The sequence below is a fragment of the Pelophylax lessonae genome (genome assembly GCF_965119305.1).
Source record: "Pelophylax lessonae genome assembly, chromosome: 5".
NCBI lineage: Eukaryota > Metazoa > Chordata > Amphibia > Anura > Ranidae > Pelophylax > Pelophylax lessonae.
The window spans coordinates 352,021,833-352,038,778 of record NC_138772.1 but is presented as its reverse complement, the minus strand read 5'-3'; the positions used below and the strand labels follow the sequence as shown (position 1 = coordinate 352,038,778).

Here is a 16,946-nt window from a genome sequence, read left to right as displayed (position 1 = left end):
CATATAAAATACAATTTAAGCGCTGCTTCAAAATGACAATGCAATATAATCAATGATATATAAAAGTGCAGGTGCAAAAATGGAGTAAACAATATTACATAAAAGTGTTCGTGCAAAAGTAAATAAAGTCCATTGGTGCAAAATACAGTGCAATATAAAGTGTCCATGCTTGTTATCTTCTAGTGCTGCCGCAGTGCTTTTTCGTGCTTCTCTCCTGTGATCCCCACTCACCAGAAATAGGAATCAAGTAGGCATATAGTCCTTCCAGGCACAAAATATATGCAGCTATGGTTCCTCTCCTTCTCCTCCCAACACAGATGGTTAGAATGCAGGTACTTCCTGGATAATGGGATATTCCTATTTAATTCCTCCAGTCACAAGGCACTTATCAGGTTATTGTACAATGAGAGAAAGGTACCCATAGCGTAAAACGGTTTAGAATTTATTAAAAATGTAACACCAAATGCACTTACATGCATAAATACGAGCATAAGAGCTGGTGAGGTTCATCGCTCACCGTGCGTTCCAAACACCGGAAATACGTCACAATGCTGTCCCCGCATGACACATTTGGCCCCTCCTACCGGGCTCTTCAGAAGCTGGGGACTCTCATGTACGTAATTGACGCACGTAGGAGGTGACGTCCGTACACACATGGTAAATATCTAGTTGGAAGAGTAGGAGTGCCGGGGATGTAGTAGGAGGGTTTAAGCATATAAAGGCCAAAGATCATGAGAGTCCCCAGCTATACTTCTTATAAAATGTTTTTAACTTAATGCATAGAATGCATTAAGGTAAAAAAACCTTTTACCTTTACAACCACTTTAAACGAAGTTGAAGTTAGAAGCTGATTGGCTATCAAGCACAGCTGCGCCAGATTTTTCACTCTCCAGTTTTAGTAAATCAATCCCTTTGTGTCAGTTATTCAACCTCTTTCACATCTGTGGGGTATAGGGAGGAACAAGAGAAGACTAATAGCTGATGTGGGAGTTTAGGCAGTGTATGCATGATGCTTCAATATGTAGTTTTTATGTTTTCTTTATTTTCTATTGTCATAACTTATTCATAAATAAAAAATGTGTATGGACATAGCTTTTTAGGTAATTAGTCAATCAATTTTTAATGTATGCCCTTTCATAGTTGGTTTGAGTCAGAGTGAAGCACCATTTCAGAGACATATGTTACTGAAATATTTACTACATCCCCATAAAACAGTCTTGTTTACAAAGCCTCTAGTAGAATTGAAGAGATCCTGGTTAATATAAAGATGTGTTCTTGTGTAGGCCAATAAACAAAATCCTCAAATGCAATCCTGTACATCAGCTGTTCAGAACCCAAGGAAAATGTATTGCTTTTACTTCGAATTCTAATATCAGGGTTTGGGGTGCTTACTGTTGGGAACAAATCCCCCAGGGCATCTGGAATGTACTTGCTGCAATAACAGATTTCACCATTCCTGACTTTAAACCGTATTCTGGGGCAATCACAAGTCAGCTCGAAAACAAGAAGTCTAATGTAACATACAAACCATACTGTAGAAGAGTGACGGCAGAAATAAGACCAAGTGGTCCATCAAGTCTGCCCCATTTTTTTAGCCACTTGACCTCTGGGAGGTTTTACCTCCTTCATGACCAGGGATTTTTTTGCTATTCAGCATTGTGCTGCTTTAACTGCCACATGCTCGATCATGCAATGCTGTACCCAAACTTTTTTATATTTTTTTTCACAGAAATAGAGCTTTCTTTTGGTGGTATTTAATCACCACTGGGTTTTTTATTTTTATTATATAAACATAAATATACAGAGCACTGCAATTGGACACAGTGGTTGCAGACTGCGCCAATGCGCACCCCAGGGGGTGCACGCGGTACATACAGTATGAGCGAAGCAACGTACTGGTATGCAATGTACTTGTATGTTGCTGGGCCTGCTCAGGCCACTGCCCAGCAGTAAAATTACTGTTGACCAGTCAGCAAGTAGTTTGTATTTTTTACATTTTGTCCCAAGCATATTTGAATCCACTTAGTGTTGATGGACTCTCTTCCTCTGCTGAAAGTCTATTCCAAGTTCCAAGCATTACCTACTCTTTAACCTCTTCACGCAGGGCTGTACACATATATGCAGCCTCTCGACGTGTGGGCCTTCACGCGAGCGGCCGCATATATGCGGCCCTGTGTAAAGCACTTACTGTGCTGAGAGCACGCTCTCAGCATTATAGATGGCGGGTACTGAAAAGCTCCCGATGCATGCTAGTGATCAGGAGCTTTCCGATCATGTGATTGCTTTGACAGCCAATCACAGCAGTCCCATGACCTGAATGCCCACCTCCACCTTCCGGCTTTTAGAATCCTAAAAGGGCTAGGAGACGGTCAGCGGGAAGGGGTTAAGTAAAATAATACTTTCCAAGATTAGTTTTGAATTACCTCTTGCTAGTTTGAGGTCATGTCCCTGTTTTCTGGATCTTGGCTTCATTTTGAAATTACTGCCCTCCTGAACCCTATTCACCCCCTTGATGTATTTAAAGGTTTCAGTCAGGTCTCCCCTTTTCCTTCTTTCTTCCAGACTGTACATATTAGGTTTCTGAGGTCTCTTCGAATTTGTTTTATCCCTTAGACCTTTCACCCGTTAGTTCTTATCTATATTTTTTGGAAGTGAGGTCTCCAGAACTGGACACAGTATTCTAAATGAGGTCTAAATAAATATCCATAGCACCTCCTTACTCCTGCTTGTGACCCCTCGAGTGATGCAGCCTAGAATTCGGTTTGCCTTTCCCACTACATGGCCACACTTTTTGGTCATTTTGCAGTAATCTGAAATACGTGCCCCCAAATATTTTTTCTTCTGTAGTGCTGGCCAGCATTGTATCCCCAATATTGTACTCTGTCAAGGGATTATTTTTCCCAAGGTACATTATATTACATATAGAAACATTGAAATGCAGTTTACACTTGCACTTATATTGTGAAACAAAACATTCCCAGCCAAAAACATGAGATTAGTAACATCCTGATTTGGGAAATGTCAATAGAAACCATTGACTTTTTTTTTTTAAAACAATCTCTGCTGTATATTGTAGAAGAGATCTGAGTAGCTGCATCACTACATCACAATCACTAGAATCCCCTGAAGGTACAGGCCCTTGTGTCACCCTTATTGTATGTGGCCTCACCTTTTTCTAATAGTACAAAAAACACAAAAAGAGCAAGCATGTTATACACACCTGCTCTGTGCTCAATGGTTTTGCACAGAGAAGCCCCAATCCTGCTCTCCTTGGGTCCACAGTCTACACACCTGGCTCAGAGCACCCCCCCCCCCCACTTACGCTGGGGGCACTCGTGCGTGCTTGCTTCTGAGCCGGCTCTGTGTGTGTCGACCTCGCCCCCCACTCTCTCCTTACTGGCTGTGACTGACACAGCCCGCTGGCCCCTGTTGGTGTGTCTGGGACAATATGGAGAGAGAGAGCCAAGAAAGCCCTTGCTTTCACGGACATTGTTAGATCATGATTGGTGTCAGGTAAGTATAAAGTGGGGGCTTTACCTTCCATGCCAGCAGTGGGCAGGGCCCATTCTTGTAGCTGGGTGAGGGCAGGAGGTCATGGAGCTGCTCCTGCTCCTTCTAAATGATTAGTTTACTGTCAGATGCAGCTGTCCCTGGATGCCTGCTCCTCCCGCCCGTCCTTATTCTCCGGCCCCAGATAGCTTGTCTGTCGTTCCTGGGAGGTCTTCGGAGCAATCAGTCCTGTCCCCCCCTCGCTGCTCTTCGTCCCTGCCATCTCCCTGAGCCTGATGCTGTCCCACTCCCCGCACCTGCTGCCACCTGACTCTTCATGCTTGCCCAGGGCAGCACCCGATTGGTCAGTCTGCCCCTGGACCACAGAGTACCGGTGGAGGGAGGCGGAGTCACCAGTGCCGGTAGGGAGGCGGGGAGAAACATGCAGAGCCACCTCCAGCTGAAAAAAAGCCACGCTGGTGCCCGCGCTAATGGAGCCTACCTTACTTATAGGTAGCGCCGGCCCTGGGTCTAATACACAGTTACGAAAATACTGTGTGGCATAAACTTTGCGTTCTTAAAATATAAAAATATTGTTATTCTACCGGTGCACATTTTAGTATGTCTGTGTGAAATATGAAAAAAATGGGGGGCGTGTCCTAACCATGGACTAAGATGGATGATTAGTCCCAGAACTCTGCCCAAGAGAGGGAAAAAGATCAGCTCAGCAGAGACCCACAGACCTGCTGACATGGGCAAGTCAAATCGGAGCAGATCCTCATCCTGTTCTCGCTCCCCACGACACTTGGGCACACAGATCCCAGAGATATTCCGCTCCTAAACCACCAACGTGCCTGTGGCCTCACAAGCCTCCATGCTAGAATCAGGAGATATGCAGCAGCAGGTGAGCCAACACTCCCCTATTGCAGTAAGATACACCACCTCCCCTGTAATCCCAGGTCAATAACCTTCCCTAAGCCTACACGATTTACAGCTAGTTGCAGCTGACATAAAGGACTCTCTCTTAGCAACCTTCCTTGCGGCCATTGCTGACCTTTGCCATTACTTCCAAAATATGGCTGATCGGGACAGGAGATAGAGAAGACCACCACTCAGCACGAGGCACAGATTGAACAAATCCAATTGATCTAAGACACCCACACTTTGCAAATGAGAGATCTGCAAAGACACATGGAAGACCTAGACAACCGGGGACCCAGAAACAATCTGCGGGTGTGAGGAGTCCCAGAGTCTGTTGAGAATAACCAAATCCAACAGACAGCGACGGCCATTTTCAAAAACCTCCTGGATAGACCTACTACAAACACAATTGACATGGAAAGAATCCATTGAGCACACACTGATCCACCACAAAGCATAATTTCCTGTCTCATGAGCTTTCGCATGAAAGAAGACATTTTTCGAAAAGCACGTAATCGTATCAATATCACTTACGAATTAGCAGATATTAAAATCTACCAGGACTTGTCCAACTTAACCCTACAACACAGTAAAGATCTTCGCCCGCTACTAGACGTTTTACGCACACGGGGCATTAACTTTAGATGGAAATTCCCATTTTGCCTCTCTGCTTCCACCGCTGGCAGATCAGCATTCCTCAGAGTCCCTGAAGATTTACCACAATTCTGCGAGTGCCTAGGCATACCCTTGATCCAAGTACCTGATTGGTATGCTGAATTCCGGGTTCCCTCACCCAATGAAGAAAGCTAGGGTGAAGAATGGATGGAATTACAAGCCTTTTGCTTCCGCACTACAGATCCCCTAGGTCAGGATCACCACCTTCAAACGCCAGCAGTCCTCTTCAAAGATCCAGCCCCACGGCTTCACCGGTACATAGGAGACCTAGACAAGAAGATTAAACCACCCACCTCTCTCAACCGCTGACTCATAGATAAGTGATACCTGGAATAAATCTCTCATTCTAGTTTCTTTTTTGTGCTTTTTCTGTTCAAAATTTTACTATAGTTTACGTATTGAAAACTGTTCTACTGGAATATGACACCCAGCAGACTTTCAAGGGGAGACCATCTATAATCATTCTGTGACAATACACCCCTTTCAAAGTCGTCACAGTCTGGAATATAGAGCAATTTAATAGTAACACATGACTTAGTTACCCCTCACCTTTCTTACATACTACCAGCAATCCTTTACCATAAAGTGAAAAGCAAAAAATATTGCGCTAACCATAAAAAAGCTGCTACACCAAACAACTGACAAGAAAATTGTGAATAGCAAAATGTGGAAAAAAGTGCAGCGCTAATAAATACTAGCAATATAAACGTGTATATATATAAACCAAGAAAGGTAAATACAAATAAATAGCAAAATGAATAAAAGTGAACATCAAATCAACAGTCCCATATGTGAAGTGAAAAAAACAGTCCACAACGGTGATAATTGAAGTGCTCACTGGATCCCAACACCAACAAGATATAGAGATATATTGTGCTCACCAGAACGATAGGACTCAAAATGCCATATAGCATATGAGTCAAATCAGCTTGTTGTACAATGGATGGATAATCCGAAAGGGATGACTGAGGTCACTGATGTTGAGGTGAAGAGGTAATAGCAGATATGAACCGTCACACCAGAGAGGCTCTCACTCCGTCAGATGGCCAGAAAGGAACCAAAAAACAAGGGAGCACAAAATAGTGTAACACTGCTAAAATTTTAATTAAATAAAAATACACCAAATTGCACTTACAAACATCTCGTGGTAAAGAGCGTATACAGATGCAAAGGTAGGCTGTCAGCAGCGTGGCCTTGACGCGTTTCAGCATAAATGCTTTTTTCAAAAGATAGTGCCAGCCAAACACCCACAAAAGCCACTTATTTATAATCTAAGTAGTAATAAGTCACCCAATGAGAAGATGCCTACTGTGCAGACACACCAAGCCCAAAATGGCGTCGGCTTGCACTCCAAGCCTCGTTTTCAATGTGGCTATGGATGCCTATTGTGCAGACAAACTGAGCCCAAAATGGAGTCGGCGTGTGTTCCAAGCCTCATTTTCAATGTGGCTATGGAGCACAACATCACTTCCGGGTAAACAGGAAGTGCATCATATGCGGAAGTAACCACATTCCAAGCCTCATGTTCAGATAAACCAGAGGCACAGCATCACTTCCGGGATAGACAGGAAGCAGCATCATATGAGGAAGTGCAGCCGTGCCATACAGAGCAAACAGGATGTGACAACGCAGAGAAAGCACCAATTCAATCAGGGGACAGAGCCAAAAATACTGTATAAAGCACAAATGCAATGCAAATATAAATTAAAACAATACTTAATAAAGGACAATTGCAATGCAAATATAAATTGAATATAACAACATTTGAATAGACAGAGATATACTAAATAAATAATATATCATGAATGAATTAAAACGGTATATATAAAAAAAGGATAAAATGCAATGGCAAGAATATATAAATGCCATAAAATATAAAAACAGTAAAAATATTTTAAAAGCAATATGAAAAATATAAAAATGCCAATTAATTATGAGAAAGAGGATAAAATATCTTGTAGAAAAATAGAAAAAAGGAGATGGTGTGTATAGAACGAGCAAATAGAGGGGACAGTAATAGAATCAATTTAAGATGTATTAATAAAAGCGTTAATGTCCCACTCTATATTAAGTCCGTGAGGATGGTAAGACCGTAATGTGTAGATCCAATAGGTCTCACGTTGTGAAACCCCACGGATCTTAGAGCCACCTCTCCAAGGAGCAGTAAAACGATCAATAACTTGAAAAAGTGTCCCTTTAGGGCTTTTTTGGTGATGTAATAAATAATGTTTATAGACATTATGTTTGTCCTTCCCTTTAATTATTTTAGTGATATGTTCGTTTAATCTAACGTAAAAGGGTCTAATGGTTCGGCCCACATATTGTTTATGGCAGGGGCAGGTCAGTAAGTAAACAACATGAGTGGTGGTGCATGTGGCAAAGAATTTAATTTCATATATGCAACTGGTCACTGTAGATTGAAAAGACAGGATTCTTTTGCTCTGATTGCAATTACACATGCACACCCTGCATTTACGACAGGGGTAGTAACCAACAAGATCCAGAAAAAACTTTGGTCTTGTTGGTTCATCTACCACATTAGGGGCCAACTTATTTCTAAAGGATGGGGCACCTCTGAATGTGACAACTGGCTTATCAGGAAGTACAGGATTCAACACCCGATCATTTTTAAGGATGTCCCAGTGTTTTAGAAAAATCTTTTTAATGGCCTTATGTTGGGTGGAATATTCTGTGAATAAGGACCATTTTGTAAAACCTGGGTCATCTTTTTTAGCAGTGGAACCATTCAATTATTGGGATCTGTCTGTTCGTAATACCTCTTTAATAGTAGATTCTAAAGAGCCCTGTTCATAACCTTTGGTCAGAAATCTCTCTTTAAGGACCTCTGACTGTTGGAGGAATTCATCGTCACGAGTACAATTTCGCCTGAGCCTAATAAATTGGCTTTTGGGTACACCATTCAGCCAAGCCCTATGGTGGCAGCTATCTACCGGTAAGTATGAATTACGGTCGGTGTCTTTGAAGAATGTACTCGTGACAAATTGGTTATTAACCAATCTAATGTTTAGGTCTAGAAAATGAATGGTATTATTACTAGACTCATAAGACAGATGAATGCCCCTTTCATTGGTATTTAAAAGGGACATAAAGGAGTCTAAAGATACAGAATCCCCCTGCCATAGGAGGAGGATGTTGTCTATATAACGAATCCACAAAACCAACTCAGGCCTATTTTGTGGATAGACAACATCCTCCTCCCATTTGGCCATAAATAGGTTGGCCAGGCTAGGGGCAAATTTTGCCCCCATAGCAACACCTCTTTGTTGCAGGTAAAACTGATTGTTAAACCAAAAGTAGTTATGTCCGGTAGCGAACAATAACAGCTCCAAAATAAAATCACGTTGTAATGGTGATAGAGATAAATCATTTTTTAAGAAGTGTTCCACTGCTTCAAGCCCTAGATTGTGTGGGATACAGGTATACAATGATGTAACATCTGCCGTTACCATAAGATGTTCACCTTCCAACTTGATGTTATTTAGGATGTTAATTACATCACGAGTATCTTTGATATAAGATGGAGTTTTGTATACCAAAGGCTGTAGGTAAAAGTCAATATATTTACCTATGCGAGAAGTGATGGAATTAATCCCGCTTACAATGGGGCGACCAGGTGGACGAATAGGATCTTTATGGATTTTCGGAAGGTAATACATCACTGGTATACGAGGGGCTGTAGGGACCAGGAATGATTTCTCTTTTTTGTCCAAAATATGATCTCTATATCCCTTATTGATTATTTTGGCCAATTTCCCCTTAAACTGAGACGTGGGGTTATTGGGCAATTGTGTATAGGTGTCCTGATCACTTAAAATCCTGTCCATTTCCTGATAATAGTCCTGTTTGTCCAACACTACAATTCCGCCCCCTTTATCAGCGGGGCTCTAAGATCCGTGGGGTTTCACAACGTGAGACCTATTGGATCTACACATTACGGTCTTACCATCCTCACGGACTTAATATAGAGTGGGACATTAACGCTTTTATTAATACATCTTAAATTGATTCTATTACTGTCCCCTCTATTTGCTCGTTCTATACACACCATCTCCTTTTTTCTATTTTTCTACAAGATATTTTATCCTCTTTCTCATAATTAATTGGCATTTTTATATTTTTCATATTGCTTTTAAAATATTTTTACTGTTTTTATATTTTATGGCATTTATATATTCTTGCCATTGCATTTTATCCTTTTTTTATATATACCGTTTTAATTCATTCATGATATATTATTTATTTAGTATATCTCTGTCTATTCAAATGTTGTTATATTCAATTTATATTTACATTGCAATTGTCCTTTATTAAGTATTGTTTTAATTTATATTTGCATTGCATTTGTGCTTTATACAGTATTTTTGGCTCTGTCCCCTGATTGAATTGGTGCTTTCTCTGCGTTGTCACATCCTGTTTGCTCTGTATGGCACGGCTGCACTTCCTCATATGATGCTGCTTCCTGTCTATCCCGGAAGTGATGCTGTGCCTCTGGTTTATCTGAACATGAGGCTTGGAATGTGGTTACTTCCGCATATGATGCTCTTCCTGTTTACCCGGAAGTGATGTTGTGCTCCATAGCCACATTGAAAATGAGGCTTGGAACACACGCCGACTCCATTTTGGGCTCAGTTTGTCTGCACAATAGGCATCCATAGCCACATTGAAAACGAGGCTTGGAGTGCAAGCCGACGCCATTTTGGGCTTGGTGTGTCTGCACAGTAGGCATCTTCTCATTGGGTGACTTATTACTACTTAGATTATAAATAAGTGGCTTTTGTGGGTGTTTGGCTGGCACTATCTTTTGAAAAAAGCATTTATGCTGAAACGCGTCAAGGCCACGCTGCTGACAGCCTACCTTTGCATCTGTATACGCTCTTTACCACGAGATGTTTGTAAGTGCAATTTGGTGTATTTTTATTTAATTAAAATTTTAGCAGTGTTACACTATTTTGTGCTCCCTTGTTTTTTGGTTCCTTTCTGGCCATCTGACGGAGTGAGAGCCTCTCTGGTGTGACGGTTCATATCTGCTATTACCTCTTCACCTCAACATTAGTGACCTCAGTCATCCCTTTCGGATTATCCATCCATTGTACAACAAGCTGATTTGACTCATATGCTATATGGCATTTTGAGTCCTATCGTTCTGGTGAGCACAATATATCTCTATATCTTGTTGGTGTTGGGATCCAGTGAGCACTTCAATTATCACCGTTGTGGACTGTTTTTTTCACTTCACATATGGGACTGTTGATTTGATGTTCACTTTTATTCATTTTGCTATTTATTTGTATTTACCTTTCTTGGTTTATATATATACACGTTTATATTGCTAATCCTTTACCATAAACACCATATTGTCAGCTTCCCCTTTTCATGGGACTTATTACTCCAAGCTCCTATAACACCCCAAAAGGAAGCTGGTATACCACAAGGCGCTTTATAAACACCTCCAAACAGATTCTTCTTAAATAGGAGTTCCGGCCTATTTTGCAACTTTAGTGATTCCTGGAATGCTCGCTACGCTGATCAACAATTAGGCATTTACAATTTTTTTCGGGGGTCCCTTACCTTATTTTCAGCTCATTTTTGATTGTACTTCCTCCTTCTCCCCCCTCTGTGGCCATGGCCATCGACATCACTTCCGCCTTTGTATTGCATCCTGGGAGCTGTTTGTCATCACTCCCAGGAGGCTGGAATCAGGGAGAACTCCCAGAACACTCCCTGGAATCAGGAAGAAGGACACAGCAGATTACACTGCGGCTTCAGATGCCCACGTCTAAGATGGCTGCGCCCAGACAGCGTTTTTAAAAGTAAGATTTTGACTAAAATCCAATACTGTACACCTTGTAAGTATAAGAAAAGCGGTTCTGTAAAGGGCTAAGGATTAGTATTATAGGGGTATTTTTAGTTAAAAAAGGTGTTTGAGGCCGGAACTCCGCTTTAAGCAGTGACAATAGCATTATTCAAGTGTATCCTTTATTGTACTAAAAGCTCAGAAGCTGAATGTCATCACTGGATTGTTATCAACTCCTGTAACCCCTTGAAGTACTGAAATATTTAATTACTCGATCATTTGAAATGCACAGCTACCCGAAATGCCCACAAAGGTTATATAATTTCTGATACAAGTCTATTAACAGCATAGCCATATAACTCTATAAAGTTGCGATGAGAACAAGGGATGCAATGCATTAATGCAACACTTTATATGAATCTTTTAGATCCATAAAGTCACAATACTCGAAAATTTGCATATGTTATTCTCCTCTATCTACAAAAGGAAAATAATCCTACCCCCACACAAAAAAACAACTCACAACTATCAATACAGATGGAACACCAACTACTGCTCAATACTTGTCAAACCCACTATCCCTTGTTCTCATCCACGCAAATACAAAATTAAGTTGATACCTACCCATTTTTATTGTACTCTTTAGCTACTTACTTTTCTAATGTGTATGCACCCAAATAAGCAGCAGACAGTATTGTTTTCTTCTTAGACCTAGATTTCCACATCACACCTCTCTGCTGAAATCCCCCGGAATCCTATTAAACCAATCATTTCATTCTTCAAACAGCCCAAAATAAGTGCTACAATCATTTAACCCTTTATTGAAAATATGTGAGAGATCTTTGAAAGATCTACAGTAAGATAAACCCTGACTAACCTTATGTGCACTTGTATTTTATAAAAATAACTTTTTAAAGAAGCTACATATATGCAAAAGCCTTCTACACTCTTTGATCAGAAGGACTGTCTATGACTTAAATGTTTATTTTCATTTATAGGTAAAAATAGCCCTCCTAAGGCTCACGCTGGTGGAACCCGTGTCCTTGTTCTTCCCAATACCTCCATTTCACTGGATGGATCAAAGTCTGTTGATGATCAGGGTATAATATCATACCAATGGAGGAGAGATGGTCAGAGCCCAGCAGCTGGGGTAAGTAAATAAGGAAACTAGGATATTTTAGGTCCACCCACATTTAATTTCAGCTATAAGTGAAGGCTGGTGGGCTAGGTCACTTGCTGGTTTCATTTACCCACTGAAGACTCTAGCAGTAATAGCTCCCTGCCATAGTTACTAGCCCTGTTCCTACCAGGTCACCAAGGAACACTGGGGTGTTTCTATCCCCCCCCCCCCCCATTTGGTTTTGCACAAAATAACTCAAAGCTAACACAAGGAAAATGGCCTGTAGGCACATAGCATACTGTGTATTCATTTAGCACTTGGCTACCCAGGTCAGGGAGAAAGGGTTAATGTTTTGCCGCCTTTCTCTGGTGTGTTCGCATGCTTTGCTGGGGTCCAGCTCCCCGCCTGTGTTCTATAAAAGGGAATAGGTCCGGATCCGAAGGGGGGCTCCAGGGAACACTTAGAGAAACGCATCAGGGACACACGCACCTAGAGAATTCCTGGGATGCCGATTCACCGTAAGAACCCAGGAGCATGGGCTTCTCTGTTCCTGCATTTTGGGTACTGCACATATGTGGCTCATCTCTGAGTTGGGAGGCCGCCTTAATGTTTGACATGACCGTGGCTCCCATCTGGTCCCAGGCATTGGTGAGCATGTTTTTGAGCAAAGTGTTACCCTACATGCAAGGGTTGGTGACCCTGTTCAACACCTTGTGTAGCCCAAAGAACCCACAGGGGGAGGGTGGGGGTCTCCCATGTGACCCTTGCTTAGCGCCCAAAGAGGAGGGAAAGCATGAAGGACGTGACAACCACCCTATCACCCTACCCTTGCAGGCTAAATGCCCTTGCACAAATGAAATACATATAAGAGAGCCGTATCACCTACAAAGCATTTATATTATTATATATATATCATTTTTTCTTTTTCACTTGATTGTATAATTATTACAATGATCTTATGCACTTTCTAATGATAGCATAACACAACATTTGTTTTTATGATTTATATGACTGTTGATTCAGTGTTGAACTTTACACAGCTCTGCCTGCCAGGAGAGGACACCTGGTTTTTCTCTTCTGCAGCTCAGTAACACTTGGCTCAGACTGGGCTGAGGTCACACTGCTGTAGTATATTACCATGCACATCAACCTGTGTTGTGTTAAGGCAGCCCATTCATTTGAATATGCCGTATAATGCTCCTAATCACACCATGTATCATTTTTTTTTTGTTAAGTAGTGCACGCACCACAATGCATGGTAGTGAAAAAGCATGCCCTGCAATGCATATCTGTTGGCAAGGTGGATTGGGGTGTCATTAAGAATGAATTACACTGCATTACGCCAACATGCAAAAACACAGATTTTCGCACATTGTGGTAACATACGCACTAACGAGTAACGCAACTGTGTGACGCCAGCCTTACGGGTCTCCTCCCAACCCCCACTATGTCATTGGACAGTAAAAGGAGGTGCAGCAGACTGATTAGCTCATCTCTCTATCACGACTTTCTCCTCCTTGCACTGCAGCACAACTGATTGACTCGTCATACTTCTATCTTCCTTAGTACGAAGTCTGCATTATAGTGTCTATGGAACTCTAAATTATATCATTTTAATACATCTCTTTTATTTATATTTTTCTTGAATGTGAACTGTACAAATATTTCACAGGAAGTGATGGACTCCTCTGAACACAAACCAGTTCTTCAGCTCACTAATCTGGTGGAAGGAATTTATCTGTTTCATTTGAAGGTCACAGATGCAAAAGGAGAGTCAGATATGGACACAGCCACAGTGGAAGTGCGTCCTGGTATGAATGTTAATACAAAGCCAAGAAGATATATGTTTCAACACTTTGTTTTGCTTATGCAAGCTTATATGTGAATGTAGTAGTCACATTTGATACAATATGCTGTGCAAAGTGACTACATTTTGACCAATATCAAAGAAATATTTGACACAATAATATCTGGACTCATGTGCCATGTGATTGGATCTGTGTCAGGATTGATCATGCAAGTCTATGTCAAATCTGAAAGATCAGACCTATTGGCAGGGAGCAATGGGAAACCTAATATTAATAAAATGTTTAGATGTTTTACATGTATTTCTCATTCTGCCCCATAGGTTTAAATAGCCTAATCTGGAAAATAATAGGCACACGTGTAAGCTTAATTAGCTTTTGTATGCTGAATACATATCTGATTGCAGGTAAAGGCCTCTTATTAAATACATTCCAGTATGCTTTCTTTATGAATAGGTGATGTTCACAGGGCCGCTGATAAGGCAGTACAGCCAGCCTTCCTGTACTGGGCCTGGGACACATCAGTTCAAAAGGGGGGCCTGGGCACCTGCCAAGCAGGAGGGATGGCTGAATAGCCTTACTGCTGACTCTGATGCTCTTAGGCCTTCCCTACTACTCTCCTGCTGGCAGCACTGCAGGGGGATTGGTTCCAGGGGCATATTTTAGAATAGAGAGTGGGGGAATGGAAAATGTCATATTTACCAGCCCCTTTCTTTTCTGAATGAGCACAGTGAGTGATTGATACTGATTGCTTCTGTGTCCATTTATAACTGAAGCATAATAAACTGTTTACTATGCTCCAGTTTGTGAATGAAGATTAAGCCACTCAACACAGAGCACTTCCCATTCATTTACTGTCCAGTGCAGTTGAGTCTGCAGAGACAGTGACTGATGAACCTTTGACCTCATTTTCTTTCTCTGCGTCAAAAGTAGGACATCAGGGGTCTGTTTAGACCCGATATGTCACAAAAAGCCCCCCCAAAAGGGTAGTTAGAAAAAGGTAAAATAAATGATAAAATTCTAAAAAAAAAAAATTTATTGGAATTCTAAAAAAATAAAAAGGAAAGTGAAAGACTCATCACATGTGCTTTGCTTTAATTGAAGAACAATCAGAATTTGGATCGATCTTCAGAGAGCATTTGACAGGCGGTAAGGAAGCATATTGCCTCCTCACCGCCTGCTTTAACCCTGCACTAGCGTGGCACAACCGTGTGCTTTGAACACAGTTGCGGAGCACTTGCAGAGCGGCACCATTCACTTGAATGGGTCTTCTTCAATAAGGCTATCATTTTTGCCAAGGCTGAGAAGCAATACATCAGGGCTGTGGCAGGTGTACACCCATAGCCACTGCCTCTGTTGCTAAAGAGGGTAGCTGTTGGTGAGCAGTAAAAGTGAAACGAAGGTTTTTTATTTTATTTTATTTATTTTATTTTTATTTTTTTTTATTGCTCCCCAAGAACCCCTCAGGTGTGGTGGAGGGACCCTACTGTCAGGTAGGCTGTACAGTGCCCTGTGATTTCTAACAGCAGCCCTGGATGTTCAAAATAGTGCTATCAGTGAACAGTGATCATCGGTCATGGTAAACTGAAATGTTTGTGTGTGGATATAGTCATTTAATTGAACTTGACCTATAAAATGGTAAAAGGTACAAATGCACTGAAGTGAAGGCACCTTATTTTGCTTGCAAGTGCTTGTGTTAGTCTTCAGATCAATCCCTGTGACCCTGTGGAACTCCTTTAAACCTAGGCCTAGGCAGGATATGGAACCATGTCATCCATCCAAGTTAAAGAAGAATTCCAGCTTGGACTAATGTAATTATGTATATACTATACCTAGCCATGCCACTGGAAGCTGGAAACCACTGAAGTAGACACCACTACTCCAGTGATCGCTACTTGCTTATGGGTCCCATGCTAAGTGACTGCTCTACTGCATTTTGAACACAGGAGGTCAGCCGCTTAACACAGGGGCCATTCAGAGAATGCTTTCCAGCCGGCCGCTTAGCACGGGCAGGGCCGCCATCAGGGGGGGACAGCCGATACACATGTAGGGGGCCCGAGTGCCTGTAGGGGTCCCGGACCCGGCATCCAGGAAATGTGCAGGAGACAGTAGCCAGGGGACACATAAGGCAGGAGAAGCGCAGAAGGATAAATGCATAGTAAGCACAGTAAACTAGCTGGCAGGGCTGGGACTCAGGATATGTTATGAGGGAGGGACTTAAGAGCCTTTCAGCTACTCATTGGCTGAGGAGGTAACAGGAGGCGGGCTGATCCTCTTCCTGCTGCCTCCTTAGCCAATGGGTACACAGGGTGCACTGTCCAGCACTGCACAGCCTGGTGCTTCCTCTGCTGATGGGATTGAATTCCTCTGCAAAAAAAACCTGCTGCAGAGATCGAGGTAAGAGAGATTAAAAAGAAATGTTTCCTACTGAAGCTGCTTGATTTAGCTAGAAGACATGTACAGTTCATAGCCCTTGCCATGTTAATTACAGTCACTGTATTTACAACCTTATTGCTGTCCATTTAGCAGGGTGAAAGTCACTTTACACACATGTAGCATAGGTATCAGCTTTTGTCACCATGTTAAAAGGACAGCAGTATGGGTAGCATTACAGTGACTGTTATTAGTCCAGGTTCACTAAACTAGCCAATGCTCGGAAAAGCAAGCCATGCAGATTGCTTTTCAGGTCCCTTTTAACATGAGCCTTCTGATTGGGTCTGGCTGTTCATTTTTCACGCAGACCTGATAAGCCCCTCCATTCTCCTTTATGGAGTGTTAGATGTAAATGGGATTGATTCATTTGAAATGCAGATTTAAACTATGTATGGGCAGGCTGAAGGTACCCAAGTTGATTGATCGATCAACTTGAGTACAACGTACAACCAGTCTGTCAGATTTTACACACGCTTATCGCTAGCAGCTCTTGTAGCCGCTAGCAACAATCACTGTGTTTTCCTGGCAGGGGCAGCACCGGGAGAACACAATGGCTCCGCAGGAGGGTTTCCCCTGTCTGTGTTGATGGGGGAATCAAGCAAAAATGTTTTTCCTGCAAGCCATGGAACAAACAAATAATGTTTCTTTAATTATTCCATAATTTAGCCAAAATGGGAAAAAAAGATGT

At 41.9% G+C, this 16,946-nt stretch overlaps 1 protein-coding gene across 3 annotated transcripts in view; it reads left to right on the top strand.

The window, feature by feature from the left end:
* Positions 1-16,946, top strand: part of KIAA0319 — a 90,322-nt gene that overhangs the window by 50,038 nt on the left and 23,338 nt on the right. For all 3 annotated transcript variants that reach the window (XM_082257355.1, XM_082257354.1, XM_082257356.1), the window contains exons 14-15: positions 11,899-12,050; positions 13,693-13,831. In XM_082257355.1, the coding sequence (XP_082113481.1) occupies positions 11,899-12,050; positions 13,693-13,831 (291 nt within the window). The remainder of the gene's footprint in view (positions 1-11,898; positions 12,051-13,692; positions 13,832-16,946) is intronic.